General features: G+C 55.0%; 1 protein-coding gene across 1 annotated transcript in view; it reads right to left on the bottom strand.

Annotated features, from left to right (window-relative positions):
• The window catches only part of LOC104291570 (opioid-binding protein/cell adhesion molecule homolog), a 293,742-nt gene that overhangs the window by 17,386 nt on the left and 251,229 nt on the right, over positions 1–25,127 (bottom strand). The window contains exon 4 of the mRNA XM_009890823.1: positions 19,770–19,789. Coding sequence (XP_009889125.1) covers positions 19,770–19,789 — 20 coding nt within the window. The remainder of the gene's footprint in view (positions 1–19,769; positions 19,790–25,127) is intronic.

Raw genomic sequence — 25,127 nt, 5'->3', positions numbered from 1 at the left:
TTTTAGGATGGTTTAATGGTTTTTTGGCCCACGCCTGCCGCTCCCAGACATTAGAGTGATAACAAGATGATGAGGAGGGCGGGAGCTGCCTGCACGAGGTATCACAAGTCAAGACGGAATGCTCCCCGGGGGGGCCACGCCGCGCAAAACACCACCGGCTGGTTGGTACCCAGTGTCCCCGGGGCTTTGGGTGGCCTCCGTGACAACTCTGGGGCCGCAAAGCTTGAGTCAACATTGACTTGGGGAGTGGGTCTTCACCCTTCTCCATCTTTCCAGGGGCTTGCCCTGCACTCGCATCCCAGTTTGGGAACTACGGACCCGGGTACCGCTGTGGGTAGCACAGCGTGATGCTCGGGCAGAGCTGCGCTGCGGATGGCTTAGAAACGCACGGCGGTTCGCACGGGGAAGGGAGGAGCGGCGAGGCGAGCGGCTGCACGGGGCCACCGCTGCCGCTATCTGACCGCATCTTCTCCCCAAAGCCCTTCTCGGCATTTTCTGAATTAATGCTCCACATCGAGCAAATCCAGAAACCGCAGTCGACTCTGTTAGAGCGAGCTAGGCTTTCCTTTTCTTTCCTAAAGCCCTTCTTTCACTCCTCATTGCTTTTACTTGCAGCTGGCGGGGACATGCTGCCCTGACATCCTCGGCAAGGGGAAGGGTGGTGTGATGGGGCTGGACACGCTCTGCTCCCAGCTCCCGCGGGATTTTCCTACCGTGACTCCTTTATTTCTGACATGACAATGCATCTGTACCCTGATGACTCGGGCTCTGCAGCCCCCGGGAAGGTCGGCACTGGATCGGGGCTCTAACTGAGCCACTTCCCGCAGGGAGCCATCACGTCCCTGCCCTGCACAAAGCTCCCCGTGGCTCATCCTGCCCCGCGCGGGTCACAGCCACTGCAATCTGCTCCGAAATGCATCGCTGATCGGAAAATAACAGCAAGGCTCAGCGCCCTCAGGATCGTGCCAGGATCGCAAACTGCCTCTGCCTACAGCCTAGCATCTCCCGATTCCCGGTGCAGCCGCGGTCCGGCCGCGTCACGTGTCGGGATGCTCCCCGGGGATGCAGCGGGGACGGTCGGAACGCATCAGCCTCAGCCCCAACGGCCCACAGCTGTTATTAGCTTAAGAGAAATCTTCATAAGGAAATATGAGGCGGCAGCTAAAGAAATAAAGCGGGAGGCCTTTGAACAGATCAAATCAATGGGGATGTTTATAGAGCAGGTGGCACTCAAATGCGAACATCACAGTCAGTCAATGATGCCCTCTGCACCTGATCTCCCAAACAGAGATGAAAATGACGGCACCGAGCGGGGGCGGCGGGTCCGGGAACACTGCAGACATCGGAAGAAGTGCAGCGAGACATCTATCCCTGCCCAAAATGGTACCTAAGTGATTGCGCTCTCCCCAAAGGCAGGTCCCTGACACAACCGGTCACCGATTCCCAACTTCCTCGTGGCCACTGGGCCATCCTACGGTTTGAAGAAGGCTGGGACATCTTTCCAGCTCCTCTCCAGAGAGATGACCAACATCCACCAGTGTTTACCATCAAGGCATTGCTACCCATCCTAGGAAACATCGGCAGAGAGCCGTCTTCTCATCAGGGAAACCAAATCCCCCTACACCGGGGCTCTGCCCTACGTGCTGGCAGGGGAGAAAAGACCTGACAAGAGATGCCCGCCGACACCGTGGCGGTGCCGACCAAGGGACGGGATCCGGCAAAGCGCCCCGCTCGTGGCACGCCAGTGTCGGCACAGCCCTGCGCCTCAATCAGCGCCCGTGTACGAATTCAATCAGCGCTCATCTAACACAATGCAGCACCTGCGCCCCAGCTGATTTCTAGTGTTCTTCAATCAAAAGCAGGAGAAGAAACACGGAGTTTATTGCTGGCGGTGCTAGCAGACCCGAACAGGAGAGAACCTGGAGCCCTCCACACCTGCGGTGGGGTTTTGGGGTTGGGTTTTTCCCTTGCTATTGCTTTTTTTTCTTTTTTTTTTTGGTTTTGTTTTTTGTGGGGTTTTTTTTTCATCCATCTTCCCAGGCGGGGAGAGACAGAAATAACTGTTTCGCTGTCACAGTTAGCCATGTAGTTAAGCACCGGTAATTAACGCACGGCAATACGAGGCTCCGACCGCTATGATTCAGCCGTCCTGATGGGACTGGCAACCGTCTCCGTCTCAGCCGGGCAAGGGGGCCGCTTTCAACCCGGGGGGAGAGCAGCCACGGCCACGGCAGCATCCCGCAGCCGCAAAAGAAGAAAGGATGTTGGCAGCTTGATTAAAACACGGGCCAGGGTGTGCTTGCGACAGAAGGAGCTTCTGTACAGCCGGAGCAAAGCAATCCTACATCTGTCCCTGGCTCGCAAGAAGGGAAAATTGGGCTGAAGCCGCCAGGGCGGCAACACGGTGATGGGGACAGCAGAAGGGCGTGCAGGTTATACCCCCAAATAGATCCCGGGGGGGAATGATGGCACGTAGGGTTTGGCTTTGGGTGGAAACCCAACCAGGTCTCCATTGCCCATGGTCCTCATGCTATCGGTCGGTCTCTCTCCCCGATAGAAGCCGGGGGTTGGGAGAGGCAAACCTCTTCTCCCGACCCCCCCCGTTAATTACCACCAAAAATATATTTGTCATGAGACGCCCGCTCCTATCTCTGCAGCTCTTAAGGGTAATGGAGAGGTTTCAGTCTTCGGAGGATAAGTCTCAGGCTCTTGGCTGCTTGCCCGGGAGGATTATTTTACATCAGGTTGAGTTCTGTAGTAATTATCTTCAAAACAGCTGGACTGCTGGATAAACTCGCTGTATCTTAATGCACAATACAAGAGCAAATACGGAGAATTAAACTGCAATTTCAGACAGGCCTGACAGATAGTCAGGAAAAGCACTCGCTGGTGTTTCGGAGGCCGAGGCTCGGGGCACCTCGCACGTCACGGGTGGGGAGGCATTTTCTCATTTGAAATCAATTCCATCTTCCCCGGAGACGGAGCGGAGGGGGAAAGGAGATTCCAGATGAAGATGTTTCACCCCCAAGCTCACAGCGGAGAAAAAAAAAAACAAAGACCACCATTTCATTGACCCCCACGGCTGAAAAATGAAGCGGTATTTGATCCGGGCTTGGTGCTCCGCACAGCCCAGAGCCTTCCATAAAAGCCCAAGGTTTCCAGGTGCTCAGCTCCGCGCCGTGTGAGGGGGAAATCCTCTCCCTCTGTCCATCCATCTGTACCCCGACGCCGGGACGTCGCTTCCAGCGCCTCCTGTAACCCATCCCAGCAGGACGGAGGGGCCGACAGACGGACAAACCGACAGACGGACAAACCCACTCCCAAACAACACAAGTGCCCTTGCCCCAAGCACCGGGGGGGAATTAAAAGGAAAAAACTCAGCTTCTTTGAAGACGATGCCGCCGCAAGCGCGAAATCCCCGCAGGCAGAATTAATAACCTCTAAAAAGAGGGAAGTTCTGCCGATGGAGGGTGAAGCCATATTTCATGGCGTGAAGCACTCCTGCCAAACACGCCATCTGTAAGTGACCTGGGTGAGCCGTCAGCCCGAGAATATAATTGCCAATTTGCAGAAATTTCACCAGCGATTAGGCAAAAGAAAATAACCCACCAGAGGAAATCCTCTGCTCGCCGCTCCCGCGCCTCCGCCGACCCCTTGGGCTTTCCACCCGCCGTTTCGCCGCCGGCTTGAGGGCTTGGACGCAGCGTGCCACGGGCGCGACGGGGCCCGATGGCACCGCCGGATGAAGAAGTCATCACCAGCGCGAGATGACAACAGCCGCCAGCCCGAGAGCTCTCCGTCTCCCGCCGGTACCCCGTCTCTGAGCATCACTGCGGGCCTGATCCCGGCAACCCCGCGGGGCATCCGCGCGGCCGAACGCCTTGGTGCAATTAGGGGGTTTATTTGTTTGAGTTGTACGTGAATATACCAAATTACATTATCAGATCATCGTCCTGCTTCTGATTTATTCCTTCTTTGTTCTTCAAGTCTGCGTACATCTAAGCAATTAACCTCTCAAAGAGCTGGAGAACACATAATTATCCTCATTTGTCTAAACGTCACCAAGATGGCTGCCTTTCAATTAACCTTCTGGGAATGGAGGGAAGTTGGAGTGATACAGTGATCATTTCCAACTTCGGCGTAGGCTTTTTTTTTTTTTTTTCCCCTTAAAGTAATTTAATTGAAATATTCAGATGATAAAATATAGCCAGATAACTGCTACCGCAGGTAACGGGATCAAGAGGGGGCTTGCGATCGAAAAAGAAGTCAAATGAGGTACAGTAATATTATATCAATACGTGGCACTTCCATCTAAAAATATCAAAGCGCTTTGTGCTTATTAATGAAGGGAGCCTTTCGCACTCCCCTGCGGGCTTAAGACGTACATCACTTCTATATGTCGCCGCTACTGATGGGGAAACTGAGGCAGGGGATGAGCTCCGGTGCCTGGAGCTGGCGGAGCCGGTCGCATCCCGAGAGCATCTCCTCTGCGGCCGGTCCCCCCTCCCGCCCTGGGAGAAGGTGGCTCCGTAACAAAGTCAGAGAGACACTGTCACGGCCAAACCGCTTTTGCTTTTCTTTATGTGAAAAATAGCCCCTGTTTTGCTGAGATAGCGTCTGCCACGCCGAGCGAGCGGGGGGTGCGTTCCCGCCCCAGCGCCTCGCTAATAAATATGCATCGCTTCCGCCGGAAAGCGCCGGGTCAAACTTTGCCCCCGCGTTAAGCAAGACACCCGTGTCGTCTGGCGCACCCGGGTAATATTTATACACGCCCCCGCGCGCCGATATCTACGGAAAACAAACAAGCAAACTCTGAAAGTTGATCGCGGCTCCTCCCCAGCAAGCGTGGCTTCCCAAGCCCTCGCGGCGCCACGGCTTCGCTCCCAGCCTGAAACCGAGCCCTCCAAAGAGCCACGTCGGCTCCTCCGTCGAGGGACACTGAGGCACCGAGAGATGGGGATGCCCAGGGTTCGTTCCCCACATCCTTCCCTCCCAGCATCATGGTATTTCGGCGCCAGGCGGCCCCTCTGCCCATCCCTGGGGACGAGCCGGGAGGAAAGGATGTGGGAAAAGCCAGAGGGTCCCTCGTAGGGACTCCATAAACCCACGGCTCTCCCGGTGCGCTCGTCCAGAGACATGAAGCGAGGATAACACAATAGCCACCGAGTTTATTCTCGGCACAGGCTGACGGCGACATAATTAAAATGCAAGCCAGAGTCAAGGTACCTATCGATAAATCTTTGCTGTTGGCTCTTGGGCTTGACAGGAAGCCTATACCTGGCGCGGGGAGTTGGGACCGAGGGGGAGGCACGGATAAAGGCTCTGCTTTACGGACAGCCATTTTAACGTTTCGTTTGAGCAATGGGCCTTGCAAATTAGCACCCTGCCGGCCCAAAATACATATTTTTCCCACGGAGATGCAGGCTCCCGGTCCGATAGGTGATGCGGGCAAACAGTCCCCCAGCAGAGCGGCGATCTGCGCTTGGCAGCCGCAGTCATCTTTTATCCCGTCCGGGATGATGAGGAAGAGAGCTTGAGGTGAGGGGATATCCAAAGGCTGGGGGAGGAAACGGAGCAGAAAACGACCCTGTGCGAGACCGGCGAGGGGCTGTTGAGCGGCGGCAGTGGTGGCAGGGAGCTGCCAGGCAGCCTCCGGAGGGATCCGATGCTGCGCATCGGGGCACCCACACCAGGGCACGTCTGCGGCGCATGCCTCTCCTCGCACTATCAAAACTATGCCTTTCTGGCTCTCACCGGAGCTCGTCTGAGCATCTCCCTCTGGCCTGAATATTTGGAAAGGCCGGAGGTGCCCTTGATGCTGCAATTTGATGGGAGAAGGAAGGATGCCTCAGTCAGAGGAAAAAGCACACCGGCCTGCTGCCCAACACAGGGTCCGGCTCCTCCAGTGCAAACGTGGGCAGTAAAGATCACACGTCCCCACGTTCACTCGGAGAGGACCGTCAGGAGAAGGCTGGAGACATACGTGCGGCTGAACACGAGGGGTAGCTTGGGCCAGAGTGCACAGGGGAGCAGGGAGCAGAAAGTGGAGCCTACCTGCTCATCCTATCTCCCCTTTCTGCCCCCATCTGCCTCCCCTCCTCTCCTTCCTTCCCCTCTACCCTCCCCACACTGCCGTGCACTTCATCCGCCCGGCCACCACCTCCCCGCGCTGGCACGGGCTGTGCTGCATCTCCAAAAAACCACAGGGAGGGAGAAGATCCTCGAGCACCAGGAGGATGCGTCCCACCTGCCCCTGGACCCACGTAACTCCGCACCGCTGCCGCTGCCTGGAGCTGCATCCCTGGCTGGGCACGGATTCATCCCAGAGTTAAACACATGCCGGCAAATTGCTCTGAACCTCTATTGATGAGACAGACGTCTATAATCCTCCTGCTGGTTGTCCCCACGGCCTCCTGCAAGAGGCACGGGGTGACATCTCCCTGACAGCACACAGTCCCTCCTTCCCAGCAAAGCGGTTAAGACCCAGAGATGAGCACGGCCTCTGCGGAGCCAAAACGCAGCACACTGGGGGCACAAGACCCTGCCAGGCCCCAGGAACCTGCTGCCCCTTCCCCATCCCCATCTGGATGACACTGCAAGGGCCATAAGGGATGGGCGGACAGGCTCGAAAGCAAGCTGGCAGCCCGGAGCGGGAGTTTGTATCCTCACTGCCGGCTTTCGGCTCCATTAGCTCAGCTCCAAAGTGTCCAAACTGGGTTTAGGAGTTGGCTGAGCTGGTGGGACCTCACAAAGCTCTGCCAGAGCTCCCCACAAAGCATCACGCAGGACCAGGAGACAGACTCCTGCTCTCGCTGGGGCCCGAACCAGAGCCCTGAAGGACCCCACGGCCACGGCACAACTTGCTGCATTCTGCTGGATGACTTTGACGCAGGGAAGTTGTACTTTGGGAGCGAGCAGCTCTGTCTGCCGCTCCCACTGGCCCTGCTGAATTTCAGCCATGCAGGAGGTGATGCAGAGAGACAGCTATGAACTCGCCGGGAGAGGCAGGAGTTACGGAGCGGTATATCTACAGCACTCCGGAGGCACGGCAGAAAGCCTGCGTGCCAGCCGCCGGCGCGTGCTCTCCTGGCTGGAGAGATGCTTCGGGGCAAAAGGGAAAGGAGCAGCCTTTCGGAGGTAATGCATGTGCATCTCCATCCACACCATGATGCTGCTGTTTCATACCCGGGCATCCCTCTCCGGCTCCATGAGCAGCTCACCAGGGTGAATGCAATGATTTCCACCTTTCTCTAGAGGCACGGGGCTGAGCTCTCGGCCACCCAGGGGCATTGTGTTTCTTTTCTTGCTACCCACAAGCTAAAAAGAGTGGCCAAAGCCACCTCAGAGAGTTAATCCACAGTCCTGACGCCACCCTAAGTGCCGGGGTAAGGGAAGCTGAGAGCTGTTCTGGGAAATTCCTGCGGCTCTTCTACCCGTAATGCCAAAAAAGGGGGATGGTGATGCTGCGTGGCACCTACGGAGCGGGGAGAGGGAGGACCAGGCCAAGGCGCACAGAAATCATTTTCTCCTGGCAAAGCTGCCGACTCAAGGAGAAACATAAAACCCTCGATGAAGGGCTTGTCTAGTTTATTATAACATCGGCTTTAATTTATGCGCCTGCCTTTTATGATTGTTCTCTATCACTGTTCCTGGGGCTTATTTATAGAGAGCCATTAGCACCGAGAGCAAGCCCTGATGAGTGAGCATTCGCAGCGCCTGCCAGGGGACCGGGGACATAAACCGAGATGAGGAGGAGGCGGCAGAGAGCTCTCGCGCGGGGCTGCGGCGCGTCCTCTCCCCGAAAGCCGAGAAAGATAATTTGATCTCGGAGCGCGATACAACTTCATTTCACGTGGCTCTCTTTCGGGCAGCCCGCAGCCTCCTTCACATGCACTTCGCTAAATTCCCCAGCCCCAAAACAGCCACCGCAGCCTGAACAGGAGGGGGGAAGGAGAGAGCTTTGGATCTGACCATCCATACCAAGTACAAAAAAACTATAGGTGCGGGGAAAAGCCCTTCAACAGTGCGAGAGGGGAGCTGCCGGGGCCGAGAGGGGGAAGGCAACCTCGATCGCACCCCTCCGAGCAGCCTGCATCCCTGCCCGGGCATCCCAGTCCATCTCACCCCTTCCACCTAAAAGCAAAATGCTCTGAGGGCCACGCAGACACCCCCCAATACGCAGGGGACAGAGGGGTACCGAAAACTTCACGCCACGAAATTATTCCCATTTACAACCAACCGCTCTCCAAATTCCAGTGCAACCCAGACAGGCGATCCTATGGCAGTAATTAAAACCGCACCCACTGAAATAACAGACTAATTACAGGCGCGGGCAGGGTCCAGCCCACCCCCAAAACACACCCATGGGCACGGAAAAATCCATGGGTTAAAACCAGAGCTAAGCGGGGAGGTGGGTCTGTTGGCAGACAGAGGCGATGTAAAATGAATTTGTACGATCAAAGCCTTCCCATGCAGTTCGCAGGTAATTTGTGATGAGAACAAAAGCTTTAAATTCAGCTACTAAATTATTCACTACAAATCGTCCTCTCGGCTCCCGCGCTTGTGTCCTTCAAGCAGTTCTAGGTGGTGATTATGTCCTCTCGGCACACGGGGAGGCCGTGGGGAAGCGGCCGCGGGAAAGACTGAGCCGCCGATCCGACACCGGCGGTTTGATTTACAGAGAGAACCGGGGAGAGCAGACAGCCGCCCTCAGGAAAAAAGAAACTTCAAGCTCTAACCATCCCATCAAGGGGGTTTCTGGGTTCTTTATGTGGTTGTTTGTTTTTTTTTTCTTTCTGTCTTTCTTTCTTTTTCCGCAACAAGCTCCCACTGCAGGCAGAATAGATGATGCTAAATTATTTTGGAATATGCTGAGAATGCCCTGCTTGGCCAAGCAAAGCCTCATAAATCATTCCTCTTCTCCCAGCCCCTTTCCCGTTCTTGATCTCTCTTTTAAGCTCTCTCTTAAGAGGGAGGAAAGTCCTGCATGGAAGAGGTGCGGAGCTCATTCAGCATTTGGAGGGGCTGCGTGGCCCGGGGCTGTCAGCCTGACACCTTCCACCACAACTAAAATCACACTTCTCTCTAAAAACCCCAAAGCTGAGACACCGCACTCAAAGGCGGAGGCCCCTCCGGTTGGGACTGAGGAGGGGGAAGAGCACTTTGGATCACGAACCAGAGCGCGGCAGAGGCACAGTCATTTTCTAATACCTGAAGTGACATTTCGCGAGTCCCTCACACTCAGCTGTGACACCGACAATGTCATAATAGGGATATAAGCATTGCACATCTCCACGCTGGCCCGGTACCCATCACTCAGGCGTGATGGATAGGCGGCAGGCTTGGGAAGCTGCTGACAAGAAGGATCAGCGAGCAGCTCTATTTGTGGCTCTGGGCGAAGTCTAAAGCCTTTCCCTCCCTGGCTCACTACAGCTCAGAAAAAGGTGGGTTGTCATCTTCCACGGCTTGGCTGCGAGCTGGCCTGGGAGGTCTCCTCCAGACTTTTCGGAGGCTTTTCCCCTGAGGTCACCCCTGGAAGCCCCAGGCAGGAGAGCCCCATCATCCATCCGTGCTCGGAGGCGACGGATGTGCACGGGGCTCGGGGTACCAGGGGCAGAGCTGGGGTCCCCAGCGCTCAGCATCACACCATCACTCCTCTCCACCGTCACGCCCGCAAACACAAGTGGGGTTTTGCTTGTTTTAATCAATAACCTTCTGCCCTCCCCAGGAAAACACTAAAATACCAAAAAGCAATCGAATCCTCACCAGCCACCCCTGCCTCTCCAGAGCCTGAGCTTTATGACACTGTAGCTATTTATCGCTCGCTGTGTTTTGCAAATACCAGATGTGACGCTCATCCTGAGCAGCCTAGTTGAAGGCCCCTTGGTTATTCTGTAGATGGAGCTGCTATTTTAGACAAGACAGACGCGAAACAAAAACAAAACCTAAAGCTGAAGGGGGGGGAGCGAAGCCCTCCGAGCGCTGCGAGGGTGACAAACATCCATAGCGAGGTGTTCTTCTTCGCTTTTGAACCCGGAGGAAGGTGGGAAAAGCCAAGTGGGGTTGCAAGCGCCCGGAGACCATGGGTCCCAGCAGCCCTGAGGGGCTGGGGATGACCCACTGGGTGAGAGGATGCACTAACTGGGTTTGTCCATCACTGCCCTCCTTGCTGGGAGAAGCGGCCAGGGACCGATGTGCACAGCCGGCTCCCTCCAGCGCTCCTCCCCAGCCCACTTTTGGGCTGCCCAGCTGCAATTCCCATGTTTTCCATCGGGATCTCCGCCGGCGTCAAGCTCCCTTCAAGCCAGACCACCCGTACCAGCGGGGCCCAACGTACCCAATATTTCATCCCCAGTGTCCCGGCAGGGCTAAGGAACATGCGGACGCGCTCCATAAACCCACCATTAGAGATCCCCTGATGGAGATGGATTATAATTTGCAAATGATTAAAACACAATTAACGGCAGTAGGGAGGTACTCGAGGCTCTGCAAAGGAGCCGTGCAAATGAGGAGTTATCAGGACCTTCGGTGTCCTAAGCACCTGTCAATTCTTGGTTGAAACAAGTGCATTAGCCTCGTCCAATATCCATCTAACCTTTCCACTCTCCCTTGCTCTGTTTCCCTGGCAACCATTTAAAAGTGCTGGAAAAAGGCTTTCAGAAAAAAAGAAAAGGAAGGGGGGGAAAAAAAAAAAAGGCAATATGTTCTTTTAAAGCACGTGTGTGCTTGTTGGCTCTTTTCCCCCCCTTCTCTCAGTCTCTCCTTTAGGTGCCTGCGTTTTCCCTGCCTGGCTCGGCTCCGACCCCGAGAGTTCGGCACAAGCTGCTGCACTCGGAGGGGAACGAGCAGGGTGGGCATGGTGGCCCTGCCACCCTGCTCGCCCCAGGGACGGCTGGATGCACCGCCACCCGTTGTGGAAAACCGCTCGGGACTACAGAGGGAGAGGAGCAAACCCCAGCAGCCGGCTCAAGCATGGGATGCTGCGGCAAGGGAAGACGGTGCCCCAAAACAGCCGGTTCCTACAGCGCTCGAGCCCTCGCTGGCACATCGCGCCAGAGCCCTGCACAGCTCTCCGGAGCGGTACAAGCATAAAACTCGGTATTTCGTGGCGCTCCCTGTCACTCTCTGAGCAAAACAGCAGTTAACAAAGGTCAAAACTTGAGGCTGTCACTAAACCCGTCGCCGCCGCCTGCTAAAGAGGGTTATTTTTCCCCCCTTGCCTCTTCTCCCCGCTCCTGCCTGCCTGGGCATCATCTCGCAGCACATCGGCGCCGATGAGAGTGGCATTTGTCCTGACACCTCCGGGAGCTCAGCTCCGAAGGGTAGAAGGAAAATGGCAATGAGAGCAGCCGTCACAAGAGGCGTAGAGGAGAGGACGGCTCCCAGAGCCTGTCACCGCCGCACTCTCCAAATGCCAGAGAGGGGCTGGAAACACATCCTCTGCCCCAAGGGAGACCCAGCACCCAGAGCAGCCCCCTTTGGGCAAGGAGGATGGGATGGAAAATGGAGGGATGGGTTTTCCAGGAGCCTCACGAGCCATTATGAAGGACGGAGCTGGGGAAGCAGCCGGGGGGAAGAGCAGCAGAGGTGGGATGGGGGCACCCTGCACCCCCCATCGAACCCTTCAGTGCTTCGTGGCACACTGCCCCAGGCGGCAATGGGCAGCATCAAAGCTGCTCAGTCCTGGAAAGCACTGAGAATCATAGAATGGTTTAGGTTGGAAGGGACATTAAACACCATTCCGTTCCACCCCCCTGCCCTGAGCAGGGACACCCCCCACCAGCCCAGGTTGCTCCAAGCCCCGTCCAACCTGGCCTTGAACACCTCCAGGGATGGGGCAGCCACAGCTTCTCGGGGCAACCCGCACCAGGGGGCTGCAGCCGGTGCTATCGCTCATGTTTATGGCTGGAGGATTTCTCCTGGGAATAAACCCTCTGAGAGATGGAGCGAAGCCCCAGGGGAAACCCAGGGGGACTTCGCATCCCTTCTGATGACGTTTGTCCTCCTGGACCTGCCAGCATCGAAGCCTGACTCTGGTTTGGTCCATGTCTCTCCTGTGCTGAGGCCCCCGAGCTGGAGGCAGCACTGCAGGGGGGTCTCCCCAGAGCAGAGCGCAGCAGAGGGGCACAATCCCCCCTCGCCCTGCTGGCCACGCTGCTGGGGATGCAGCCTGGGATGCCGGTGGCTTTCTGGGCTGCCAGTACACATTGCCGGCTCATGGTGAGCTTCTGATCCACCAACAGCCCCAAGTCCCTCTCCTCAGGGCTGCTCTCCAGCCATTCTCCTTAGATGGGAAGGAGCCTCGTGGTGCCGTCTTTGCAGGACTGAACAGAAATCTCCCGCCTCACCGGCGAGGTCCCGGGGGGGGGCAGCCCCGGGGGACGGCTCCGTAGTCAATCAAGCCTCATTAGCTCCGCTGCTCACCGAGCGGCTCCATCTACCCACCGATTTGCTGCTCCGTGTACCGGCCCGGCTACCGGCGAGCACAGGAATTGCTAATAACCCTGTTATTAGCTTCACGACGTGTCCCTCCCCAGCATCACGCACACGCAGGGCTGCCCAGACCACCTGAGGATACGACCTCAAGCAGCACCGAAAGCAGCGGTGGGGGCTGAGGACCACCCGGCAGTGAGGCGGAGGGCAGCAGCATCCCTCTTACCTGGGGGGCGAGGAGCGGAAAGGGCTCGCAGCGGTGCGGGAAAGAGCTTGCTCGCATTAATTAATTGTGGGGTTTGAAGCGCGGCACTGCCGCTCGGCGGCATAAACAGAGGGAGGGGGGGAAAGGAACAATCCATTAAACAACACACACCCGGGAAAAAAACCCAAAACAAAGGAAAAAACCGCCCTAATCTACTGTTCCACAAACACCGGGCACCCAAACAGCCGATCTTTGTCAGGAACCTCAGTTCCAAGAACCACTTACAGGCTTTCATCAACACATTATAATATTAATCAAGGCTCATAATGCAGAGTGATTTGCATGCCAACAAATATATTTACACTGTAAATTGTTTGTTGAGAAGCCTCAGAGAAATATGCAATTCACTGCTATTGAACTTGGGTAGCGGGGGGAAAAAAATAAAAAGTACAAACTCCCTTTAGAGTTGGTTCCTTCTGGTTTTGGCAACACAGCTCATTAGCATGCATTCTCATTTCCACGCGGGCTTTTGCTCGCAGCCATTTAGCTGGATCACAGCAGTCAGAGATAGAAAGGCTTATTAAGGTCCTCGTAGCTGAATCCAGGCCACCGTCTTCTCAGCGAAGGAGACGCAGCCGCTGGGAAAGCTGTCCAGCGTTAGCCAATGAGCCAAACCACAATGACTGCCACCCATGGGGGACTCTGTCCGACCCCTGGAGCGACACCGGGTTATTTACGCGGTCCTGGGGTTTCTACTTCCCCGGCACTGCACAGGGCTGCCGGGATGGATCCAAGCCCAATGACCCCGGAGAAGTCCCGCTCCAGTGGAGGGGAGGATGGCCAAAGCACTGGGAGGAGAGCGGCTGGGGAGGCGATGGATGGGCAGAGCTCCTAACGCCCACAACCCCTGGCTGAAGTCAGCCAAAAAGCCTGAGGACGGGCGGTATCACAAGGACCGTGGCAGCACGTGGGAGGTGACTGCACACTCCTGGGTCCTCCCGCATCTCCCTCTGCCAAGGGGAAGAGCACCAAGAGCACTGAGCGAAAGGGCTTTCGCCCTTCTCGCATGGTTTGCACACTCTCACGCCACGTTACGCATCCCGAGGGATGTTCCCCTCCTTTCTCTCCCACTGCTTTGCCCTCTCCCACCACTGCTCTTCCCACCACGGCTGCCACATCTCCGAGCCCGGTGCCAGTGAGCGTCTGCTGCGCTGCCCATCCTGCCCACCCCTGGGGCTCCGGGGCTGGCAAGGATGATTAGCAAAGGTGCTGGAGGAGAATTAAACGGAGTATTCTGTGGTGCCTCTCTAAGCTGCTGAAGAGACGATTAGCAGGAGGCATTGATCTCCTGGTTCAGAGATCTTCTAAAGAGTGAGGTGGAAAAATAATGGGAGGGAGGAGGCAGAAAGCTAATTAACACTTCCAGGGTAGCAGGCTCTCCATGTGGAGCTGATTTTAATAGACATAATAGAAGGTGCTCTGGTCAGCAGAGCAAGTGGTGTTTGTTCACCCAGTGGGTGTCCTCATGCGACGGGTGGGAAGGAGCCGGGGGACCGGACCAGCCCAGAGGGAGGGGAGATGACAGCTCGCAGCAGGGCGAGCATCCCATCTCGGGTCACAATCCCCGTCGGGTCAGGACCGCACTGCGGCATCTCACACCGGTGAGGTGAAGGGACAGCCTCTGGCCACGGCTGCTGCCTTTGCTTTGTCTTCCTAAGATCGAATCACGAAGGGAGGCAGGAAGTTGAAGATGCGCTCCCCGTACCCCAGGTAGTTATCTTCCCCCGGCTAGCGGCTATTTCGGCATGACACTACTGTTATGTTGGCTCACACGCACACAGCGCTCTTTACCAACCCGCCGCGTGGCCAGGCCTGCATCCTCCTGAAAACCAGGCAAACGACCTGAGAGCACGGGAAGCACTTTGGCGGAGCCGTGAAAATCACAGGAATAAACTTTCAGGGTCCACCAGGTAGTTTGATCTGTTTACACTGAATACTCCGTTTCTCTACGCGTGCGAAGCGCAAGCCCCTAATCCCTGCTCAGTAATTACCAACATTAGAGGACCGCAGCACAGTCTCACCCATTCGCGCTAGCTAATGCATACACAATTTCCCTAACCCTCTCCGTGCCACAACATTAAGGACGGGCAGATGCCTTCAAGCTCTCTGCTCGCGGTGATTGCCCTACAAAACACCAGGGAAGGAGAAAGAGGTTGGTTGAGGGCAAAGGGGCATTTTATTTGATAAAATCATAAGGAGCAGCGCATCCTGCAGAGGAAGAATCTCCGAGACATAAATGTCAGGTTTATGAACAATTGAGCTGCGCTGTGCTTGCCCGAAATTGCTCTTTAAGGTCAGTGCTGTAAGTGTTCCCTTGGGCAAATGGACTGCGGGACGAGCGCTGTGCGGAGAACGGCGGCTCTCCCGTCACCGAAGCGGGACCAAGACACGGCGCTGGGGCAAGGAGCCACAGCCCCGAGGGTATGGCTGCCCACACCATCCCAGCTGTCCACGTGTACAGGTTTGCGGGGAAAAAGCCTTGGGAATAGGAAGGAGCATCGGTGCCTCCAGCCCGCCAAGCCCTGCACTGGATCTCTGGGAAAGCACCAACACCGCTCTCAGAAATATGGATTTATCGGTGCGGCCACAGCGCTCGGAGCAGTCGTGCCAAGATGCTTTGCTTCACCTTGGTCCCCAAGCGCACGGGATGCAGGCAGACCCTTCTCCCAACTGAGGGCTGGGGTCCCCTGTTGCCCTGGGAGCACATCCTCCGTGGAAAAGAGTCGTTGTTTGGGCCACTGATATCCGTATCAAAATTTGGTAAAGGAAGGCTGGGAGCCGGCAGAGGAGCAACAGGAGAGCCTCAGACTATTTGGAGAAGACAATGGGCTGAGAGCACTCCAGGGGCACGTAAATCTTGAGGAAAGACCGGCCAGATTCGGCTTATCCAGCGTAGCGAATGGGCTGGCTGAGGGCAGAGGGGCTGGAGGCAGTGGAGGGGTGAGCCATCAATAAGCACTGAGAGGTCACTTCAGACCTATTTGAGAATGGGAAATCCTGGCAGGAGCCGTAAATCCTCCAGCACACCCTCGGGTGCCAACAGGGCTCCCGTGTGACACACACAGGGTCAACCAGCTCACCCTAAAGCCAGGCATGGTGACAAGAGGGCATAGCCATTGGATGGAGACCCCGGGATGCCTCCGCTCCCCCTTTGGGGATGACACCCCACGAGGTGACACACAGAGCGCTGGAAAGCAGCTTGGGGTACGAACCAGAGCAAGAAGGCACCAGGGAACTGATCTTGCAAAGGTTACAGCAAGCAGCCTTGATAGGAAGCAGGAAGGATGATGGCCAACGCGAGTTGTTTGATATTCCTCCGGGTTGTTACGACGGGGCCCTGATGGGCCATATGGTCTTGTCTTGACCCTTAAATCATCTTATGCCCTTCTAACAGCAGCGATCGCTGTTGCTGGCTTCCATTCCTTGTTATTCTTGGCACTGGGAGGCCGGGATTGTGAGGCAGCTCAACCCCGTAATGAGATGCATCAGATGGAGACCATCTGGAAGGAGCATCCAACTTTAACCTTGAGGGCTACTTGGAAAAGGACCTTCAGTCGGCAAAAGCTGTCTTCCCGCCGACAAACAGCCCTCTCTCGAATGCTCCCTGCAACACGCCAGGGTCTTGGGAGCCGTCAACCTCCGAAGAGCTCAGCATTAAGCCTCCCGCGCTCGATGTCTATGGGACGGGTTGTCCATCTGCTCCCTGCCAAGCCACCGTGTCCTCACGTGGTGGAAAAAGCGGTCGAGCGGGGCCAGAAAAGCAACTGAAGGCACTCGGGGGAAGCGGGGCAGCAGACAGCCAGGCCAGAATAAATCAATTATCCAGTGTTTCTCATCCGGAAAGGCAGGAGGGAACTTGGAGGAAGATCCAGCTCTGATCGGGAGCTGCAGGGGACGGCTCTGTCCGCTGGCATTTTGGACCTTCCTTGCTTTTCCCTTTATCTCTTGCTCCCCATTTCCATTCACCAGTAGCCAACCCTTTGCATTTCCATATTGCCATCCAGTTAAGGGCTCTCTGTGCATCTGACCGATATTGCTGACAAATCTTGCTCGGCCACCCCGAAGGAGATAAACTTTGCCATTTGCGGAAAACTCCTTTTCCAAACAGCTCTGAGGCTTCTGTCTTTGTTTCCATCCCAATTAGGAAAGAGACCCATAAAAAAACAGACTAAAGTCTTCACACCACAAGTTTCTGAGTCGAGAACCTGCTCTGGGCGGATCAAAACTTTTCCCATCAATGTGGTGGTGCTTCTGGGGGCGAAAAATCAGGAGGGATTTGCGCCACTAGCCTTAGGACCCCAATTTCACGGAGCAAAGCCCCGAAGCGCCTCTAAGCCTGCTCTGAAAGCCTAGGAAAATCTGTTACTTCAACCGTTTGCTTAAGTGCTTTTCTCAGTTATGCCTTTGTTCTTCCCATTTTTTAATTAAGACCGAAAGGCCGAGGCTGTAAGAAGAGGCACCGGGAAGCTGCAAGCAGGGGAAGAGGGAAAGTTCATTTGAATGGAAATTGAGAAGCCAAATCCTCGGGAAGGCTTTCAAAAGCCCACCTTAAACGATTTTCTTTGTTGTCGCGCGGGTTAAACACCTCCTCGGAGCTGGGATATCTGTCTTGAAATGCCTCCGCATATCTCCCCGAAGGCCATTCCCGATAGCGCGGTCCCACATGAGCGCTTTTTTGTTTTTAGCAAAGAGTTTGTGCCGGGGCCGAACAGGAGCGGGACGCAAGCGGAGAGCTGTACTTGCCTCCGACGCATCCCCAACGCCTTCGCCGCCTCTCAAAAAAACAGAGCTTCGCTGACAAAGAAATCCGAACCAGCCTAAGTACATCCCCGCTGCCTGACCCCAGACGCCGCTTCAAATTATTCGAGAAGGATCATATAAAACATCCCCTTGAGACACGCCGAGAAAAAAAGATTCATTAAGAAAGAAAAAATAAAAAAAAAAAACAGAGCAGCACTTAGGCGCAGACGATGGAAATAGCAACCCACAAGGGCTTCGGGAGGGCGAGCTTTTCTTCCCAGCGAGGATGACCGGAGGGCACAGCCCGCGCTGTGCGAGCTGCCCAGCCAGCTCTGCCGATGACAAACGTCACTGTCTCCAAGTGGAAGGATTTATTCCCAGCCGCAGACCTCTGCTGTCCAGCCGGGCTGAGTAGCATGAATCACCCACGCGCCCCAATAATTAATTTAACATCTGTCCATCCATCTCGCCCAAGTGGATGCCAACAGCCCCGGGGCAAGTGCGGGCTCAACGTCTGCGCAAGATCTCCAAGAGAAACCCAGCAGGCTCAGAGACGGTCCCAAAAGGCAACATTTCCCCCATCCTGCTCAAAACACCTACAAACTCTTAACTTCTCCAGCCGGGGTGGGACAGCAAACGAGATGAGGATGCTGTCAGATGACTTTGCTCCCACCCCTGGGGCTCACAGAAATATAATTTCCTATTTTGCCCTATATAAATCTATCAGACGCCATGCCCGACGACCCAAGCTGGCTTCCTGAGGAAGGAAAAGCCTTTCCCTGTACAGCCAGCCAGCTCATAATTGTCCACTAAAAAAGATTTAAGGCTTTCTCCAAAGCGCCTGGTGCTGGTCAAGACCTCAGAAGAGGACACTGCACCCTCCGCCACGGACAAGCCGAGGGCAGCAATTTTGGCGACGAGGGCTGGCACCGCTTGCTAAGAGAAGGGCAAACCGAGGGGCGGACGACAAGATAGGACAAAAGACACAGCTTCGGAGCAACTCCTCAACTCCTGACCCAGATTCTCCACTGCACAAAGTCACCTCTTGATGCTCTTCAAGTATCAAGGTCAAGAACGGTTATAAAGCTCCTCACACCCGCTCTCTGGCCCCAAGAAAGCTCCCGGTGGTGGAGCTCTGCAACCTTTGCCCCTTATGTCTCCCTTCCCGCTGTCAGCATCCCCGTCCTCACGAGCCCCGCGCGGGATGAAGGTGCCTTCGACAAACGCAGGATGCAGCGCTGCTAACACCGAGCCACGCGGAGAGCGTGCGAGCCACCCCGCTGTGTTATTAATACATGAACTTTGCCACCGCCCTCCCACGCTGCCTGCTGATTTTTATACCATATTGCATAATTAATCTGTCAACATTCTGTGACGAGGTATAAATATTAATAATACGATCACACAGTTGGCTGTTCCTTTTAAAATTCAAACCCTGCGAAGATAAATCGCGCACTTAATCTTAGCAAGCTTTGAAGAGTGTATTAAAAAGGGAGAAAAAATTAGGAAAAAAAGAAAAAAAAAAAAAAAGAGGATACATTTGATTTTGAAACAGGATTGTCTGTTTTTACCCGGATGCGCCCTCCCTTTCTCTCTGCCTCTCCCCGGTAGTTGCGAGTGCAACAGCAGCATTTGCTCAAACCTCAGGCTGTAGGAGCGACAGCGGGGAGAGGCGGTGGGTGAAACGCGACCGGTGTGCGAGGTGTCCCTCCCCAGCCGAGGCACGGGGCCGTGTGGTGGGACACCGGCTGTGCCTGGGACAGAGGGTCCTTTGCTGGGTGAGGTCCTCCCAACAGCCCTGCGCAGACTCAGCTGGGAAATAAGCCAGAAAGGGCTTTAAAAATCCCATCAAACAATGTCCAAAGGGGAAAAGAACATCCCCCACAGATGCTTTCAGTGTACCCACTTCCACCCCGCAGACCAGAGCTGGATGTCAAGGTTTGTGGTTACCAGCTGAGCCTACGGGAATGGGAAGCTCAAAACACCCCCATCTTCATGTATGCCTTTAAAACCACAACTCCAGAGGTCCTGATGCAGCTCGGCGCTTTGGAAAGCACCAGTCTTGAAACACAAAAGCTGTCCAAAGTAGCGCACACAGTTTCTGAGCTTTGCGACGCATACAACCTCCCAGAGCCTTCCTTAGAGGGAAGGATGCTAACTCCCCTGGCCTGAAGAAAGCCTGCGATAAACCAAGAGCTCGGAGATGATGCTCTGAACAAGCCTCTACCAGTGTCCCCGTGGCTTCCCAGCCCTGACCAGTCAGCTCTGTACACAGAAAGCTGCCCTAAGCCTTCGGAGGAGCAACGTTCCCATTCCTTCTGGGCTGCAAGACCTCAGTAACGCTTGCTGCCCCTAGACTTCTGCTCCATGCCACTTCCCACATATTTTTGATCTCCAGTTGAGACTTTGCCTCTTCCTGAGCTTTTTCTCCTCCCCGAGACAAAAAAAAGCGCTCTCTGCCCATCACGTACGTAACACCTCATGAGCCACGGGGCTCCTTTCTTCTCCGTGCCCATTTTGTCCCAGCTCAGGCACTCTATCTAACCCCTTTTTTCTTGCCAAAAGAGGATGGGAAGGAAAAAATCACAGTACCCGCAATGTACTCTGCAATACAAATAAGGCGAAGTGATGGCAAACTCTTCCTCAACACTCCAGTCACTTTGTTTTACAGAGTACCGAAATGAAAGGGATACTTTAGATTAAAAGATTTGTTTAATGGTCTGATTAATTCATTCCAAACAGACAGAGACTGTTCTGAGGATCTCTGTTAGCTCTTAACCTTTCCAGCTTGGGTTTTTTTTGTGTATAAGCGAGGATGTGTTTTAATTTAATATTCAGTGCCTGCTGCGCTCTCTCTGGGTTGGATCACATGGCTTTTCTTCTTCACACGGAGAGGGGACCAAATGCTTCTTAAAATAAACACAGAGAAGCTGGTAAACAAGGAGGGCGAAAGCGGGAGGGCTCACCTGACGGCCCGCACACGCCACGGGCAATTACCCCATTCACCCCGGTTCAGTTCACAAAATTAATTAGCACTGAACGTTGCTCGTCCATATTATTTATGAGCTAATGAGCAGGAGAAGCTGCAACTCCACCAGTGAGCGCACCAGGTGGCCGGAGGCAAGTTTCCCAAGTTCCTAGCACCCACAGAGGGAGAGGACCCCGACTCCGTGATCCCAGGGAGATGCTGCACCGAGCCAGGAATGGAGCTGGGACGTTGAGCGCGGAGGATTCAGGGAGGAGAGCTCGCCTGCAGGGATGGCACGGTACAAGAAGAAGCTGTGACATTGCTCCTAGGATTTGGGAGACCTGGGTCAAAAAGCAAGGGGTCCGGTGAGCGGCCTGTGCCTGGTCTTCACAGGGTCTGAAGGACACATGGTCCTTGGGCCACCACAGGGCAGCATGGCCCGGATGCTATCATTCATAGCAGCAATAGGGTCCTGCTGCCCTCAGCTGCCCTACTGCCCCTGGCGCCTTCTGCTCCTCCAAGGACACCTGAAGGAATGACCAATATCAGGCGTGGGCAGGACGGATGGTTTCCAGGACCGGCAGACAAGACAAGATGTGATGGAGGTTCAGCTACCGGTTGGTGAAGGCTGTCACTGTCATACTGAGATTCCAGGAGGCCTGTCATGTCATACCTGTCTCCTGCAGGCTTTGAGCTGTTTCCCTTCCCATCTCTTCTCTCCAGCTACGAAGACAGATCCCTCCTCCGATTGAAACGTAAGGCCCCTTGGTCACGAGGAGCAGGGACAGTGACAAACAAGTGCATTAGCACGGCAGGCGAGCACAAAGTGCTCTCACCAAACCCCGGAATCAGACAAACACAATGTCTTGCCCTCGCTGCTGCTGTTCCTGTCCCCGGCTGGCAGACCCCGGGCTCGGGTACCCGCAGTGTGGCATCACCCCTAGGGACACCCCGGAGATGCTCCCCGGGCTCCGCTCAAGCTAGCAGGCTGGGAAAAGACGAGGAGGGATTTAATTTCCACCCGCCGTCCTATCACTTACGCGAGATCACAGCTTCTGCTCTTGCTTTCCCTCTTCCCCCTCCTCTAGGACTGCGGAGAAATATCACCGCTCGCTTCGAGTGAGGAAGAAAGTTCAGTGGCAGCATCTGCTAAGAGCACTCCACATCTAGTGCTCACCACGTATAAGCAAACCTCGCCATCTCCCCATCTCTCCGCTCTACTATGACAGGACCAAAAAGGGTTTGCACCCAGGGATGGCGAACGAGGGGTAATTAGAGGCTCTGTTAATGCAACGGGGGCTGATTTCGGGTTGCACGGACAGCCTGCGACCCGGCGGGTCAGGGGCGCTCAGCTTGGCGATGCCGCCCCTCTTTCAGCCCGGGCATTTGCTCCGAGCTCCCCTTCAACGCGGAGTTATTTCCATCTCCAGCCTACCGTGCACGCTGCAATTAATTTCATCTAATTGGGCTTTCTGTGCCCGTTTTACTGACAGTCCACCAGTCCAGACACTACGTTAGTCCCCGCCGCACCAATTCTGACATCCGCAAATGAAACAAAAGCCAAAAAAATCAGCTGCCCAGCCAGAAAACCATTTTACTTTATTCATCTGTTTATTATTTTTCGCCCCACATGCTCACAATTATTTTCTTTTTTTCCATGCTGCTGGTTAACAAGCAGGGAAATCATATTCTAGAGTTTTTGCTTCTATACGCCTTTTTCCCTTTTTTTAGCACAGAACAGATGTTTCACACGTCAGTGTCTCTCTCGACAAAGGCAGCCTTTTTCTGTTGGGGAAAAGATGCTCCGAAGGAAATGTTCCTCCGAGCTCTAGTCCCAAATTTCTTCAGCTTTCCCCTGGCTCTTCCCGTGCCTCCAGCTAGAGCACAAGAGAGAGCGTGTCCTCTGGGCTATCCGGTCTCTCTCAAGCAGTCACTCAGCCTCACACATCGCCTTCAGGGCGGTCTCTACAAAAATGGCACAATAACGTGAACTGCCATTAAACGGCAGTAAATAACTTTATTAACTTCAACTGTAACTGTCCCATAAGGTAAAAGGAGTCCACAATTAAAGACGTAATGCGGTGTTAGACTGTTTAGTAGATATAACATCATTAAAACCCTACGGACAAAGCCACGTTGAGGTTCCACTGAAGGCACAAACCCACTCCAGCTGGCCGTTATCGCCGTGACACAGGGCAAGGACAAAGGAGGTCCCTCCAGCCGCCAACTTCAAGGAGCATCGCACTGAAAACAGCACAAGCCCAGGACATCTGGTTATTTTTTTTCCTCGCCGTATCTATCGTGCTTCTTTTCTCCCCGAGCCTCAATTGACTCGTATGAAAAATGGGGATGATAATAGCCAGCTAACGGTGGCAATCTTTGAAATATTAGCTCTGCTCGAACAGGTGAGCTGTCTCAGCTTACAGAAGCGACCCTGCTAGCATTGCCAGAGCCCCGTTTTTTTTTTCCCCCGGCCTTAACAATAAATCACCAGCTCATCCCTGCTCCGTGACAGTCAGGGAATCAGGTAAGTGGTCAACTAGCCGGGCTCTGGCCAATCCGCCCGCAGGTGTGGGTTGCTGAATATTGCAGCACTGGGAGAGGGAGGAGAGGACTGGGGCTCCCTCTGCCTCTTCCTCCGGCTTCCCTGTATGAGGAGGACCATATAGAATCATAGAATCGTTACGGCTGGAAAAGACCTTTAAGATCATCAAGTCCAACCATTATCTAAACCCTACTGGGCCCACTCCTCAACCAGGCTTGAAAGGAACAGCAAATAAGCCTCTCGCTACAGATACAGACCAAAGGAGAACACCACGCGTGTACGAGGGGGCTTCAAAACTCCAGTCTCCTCTTGCTTTAGCCACGGGACACAAACTGGTTTCACCAGTATGAAAGTATGGCCGGGACTGTGTGTTTGGCCAAGAGTTCAAGGCAGAAAACCCCCAGGAGCACATTCACGCCATTGCCTCCGACGGAGCGATCCCCGCTCCCCGGCACATCCCTGCCTCGCTCTGTGCCTGAAACCCAACGCTTGGGAGCCGCACCTCCTCTGGAGCCGCCGCGATCGGTGCTGGCACCAACCCCTTTCCGCAGGACGAGATAATGTGCATTATTTGCTAAAAGAAGTTTGACATTAATTAGCAGGAATCGCGCTGGCAGAGGCTCACGCTGCGCAGCAGATGTGACGCGGGCTCACAGCTCCTTCCCTCCCCGCCGGGTGGATGGAGGGGAGGGAGGGGAGAAGAGCTGGAGTCACGGAGTTTGTGTAACGCGTCCAGGAAGACTGCGTCAAGAGGGACCGTCACCGCCAGTGCCAAGCCAAGACATCCTCCCAGCAGCAGGCTTGATGCGTTTTAAAAGAGAAAAGCTGGGAAAGGGACAGATGTCACCCGTCATAGACAAGGCAAAGGCGGGGGGACGGCTGGCACCAGGGCTCTCCGCTCCCCCCGGGGAAACGCCGGCACGGGACACAGTCATTCGCCTTCCTCCAGAAAGTGGGTAGTGAGTGATCGAAGCACTCGCCTGAAAGCGCTTGTTCTCTCCAGAACATCAGCTTCAGATTCAAGCCAGGCAGCTCAATTCCTCATCCTCTGTGCTCGATAAACCCTGGTCCATAAAATTTATTGCATGCTTCTAGATGACAACTGCGGGGGGAAGGAAAAAAAAAAAAAAACAAACCAAACCCAATGCTGGAGTCGCTTCTCGTGTAGACAGCCTCTACAGATGGCATTGCCACGGCTGATTTACGTGAGACAAGAGGCAGGCCAAACCTGAGCGCCGTGAAAAATCCCATACCTGGGCGTGAAGAAACCCCTTCCTCTCCACGGCCCCATCTTGCTCACACACTCATCTGGGACAAGGGCCCTACTCCATGGGTCGGCTACAGCTTCCCGGGGAAAGCTCCAGCCCAGCGGGGGACTTTGGAGAAGCTGAGATAGCTCCCGGCCACCTGCGCGCCAGGCTGTACATCACTATGTAACCCACGTCCATCCATGCGGATGTACGAATCGTACACAACCGACAGGGCACAGGGCAGCCGGAGGATGGCGATGGCAGGAAACCTCCCTCTGAGCCCAGGAACGCCGCTGTAGGACCTGCTGTGACCTTTCCTATATCGACCACGAAAAGGAGTTTGGTCCTCCCGCATTACGCACCAAGCAAAGCCAAAAGAGAGGATGGTCAGCCCCGGGGAAAGTCTAGGGTCTCTCCGTGTCCAAGGAAGGGGGGGTAAGAGAGCTACCACTGATGGTAGGAGACAGAATAAAACCCAGCATCCACCAACCCTGAGAAAAGGGCAAGGGCTCGAGATAACTGGGATATCTGTAACGCAAGACGAGACACGGACAGGTCTAGAGCACCTCGGGGAGAAGGGAGCAACACTGCAAGGGTTGTGGAAGGTCAGCGCTGAAGGATGAAGGACTGATGTACTGGGACACGCGGTCCCTTCCCTCTTATCTGCACCAAACTCACTGCGGCCCCAAAAACGAGAGCCGTGCGAGCAGTGAGACCTCTCCGCCACGCTCCATCCTCTCCTGAAAGCTTATTAGCCAACAACAGGGGTGAAACTCTGCAGCATCACAGTTCAAAGCAGGTAAGGACACAAACCACGCAGCATCCCTGCGTGAAGTGAGCTGACCACGAAGCCCTCTCTGGCAGGGCTGGTGGTGGCCTCCCGAGTCCATCTTCACCCCTTTGTTCTCCACGGCAGAGGGGCTCAGG

The sequence above is a fragment of the Charadrius vociferus genome, unplaced genomic scaffold (genome assembly GCF_000708025.1).
Source record: "Charadrius vociferus isolate BGI_N301 unplaced genomic scaffold, ASM70802v2 scaffold858, whole genome shotgun sequence".
Taxonomy (NCBI): Eukaryota; Metazoa; Chordata; class Aves; order Charadriiformes; family Charadriidae; genus Charadrius; species Charadrius vociferus.
Note: the sequence above shows the minus strand (reverse complement) of the source record. Positions and strands in the feature narration are given on the sequence as shown.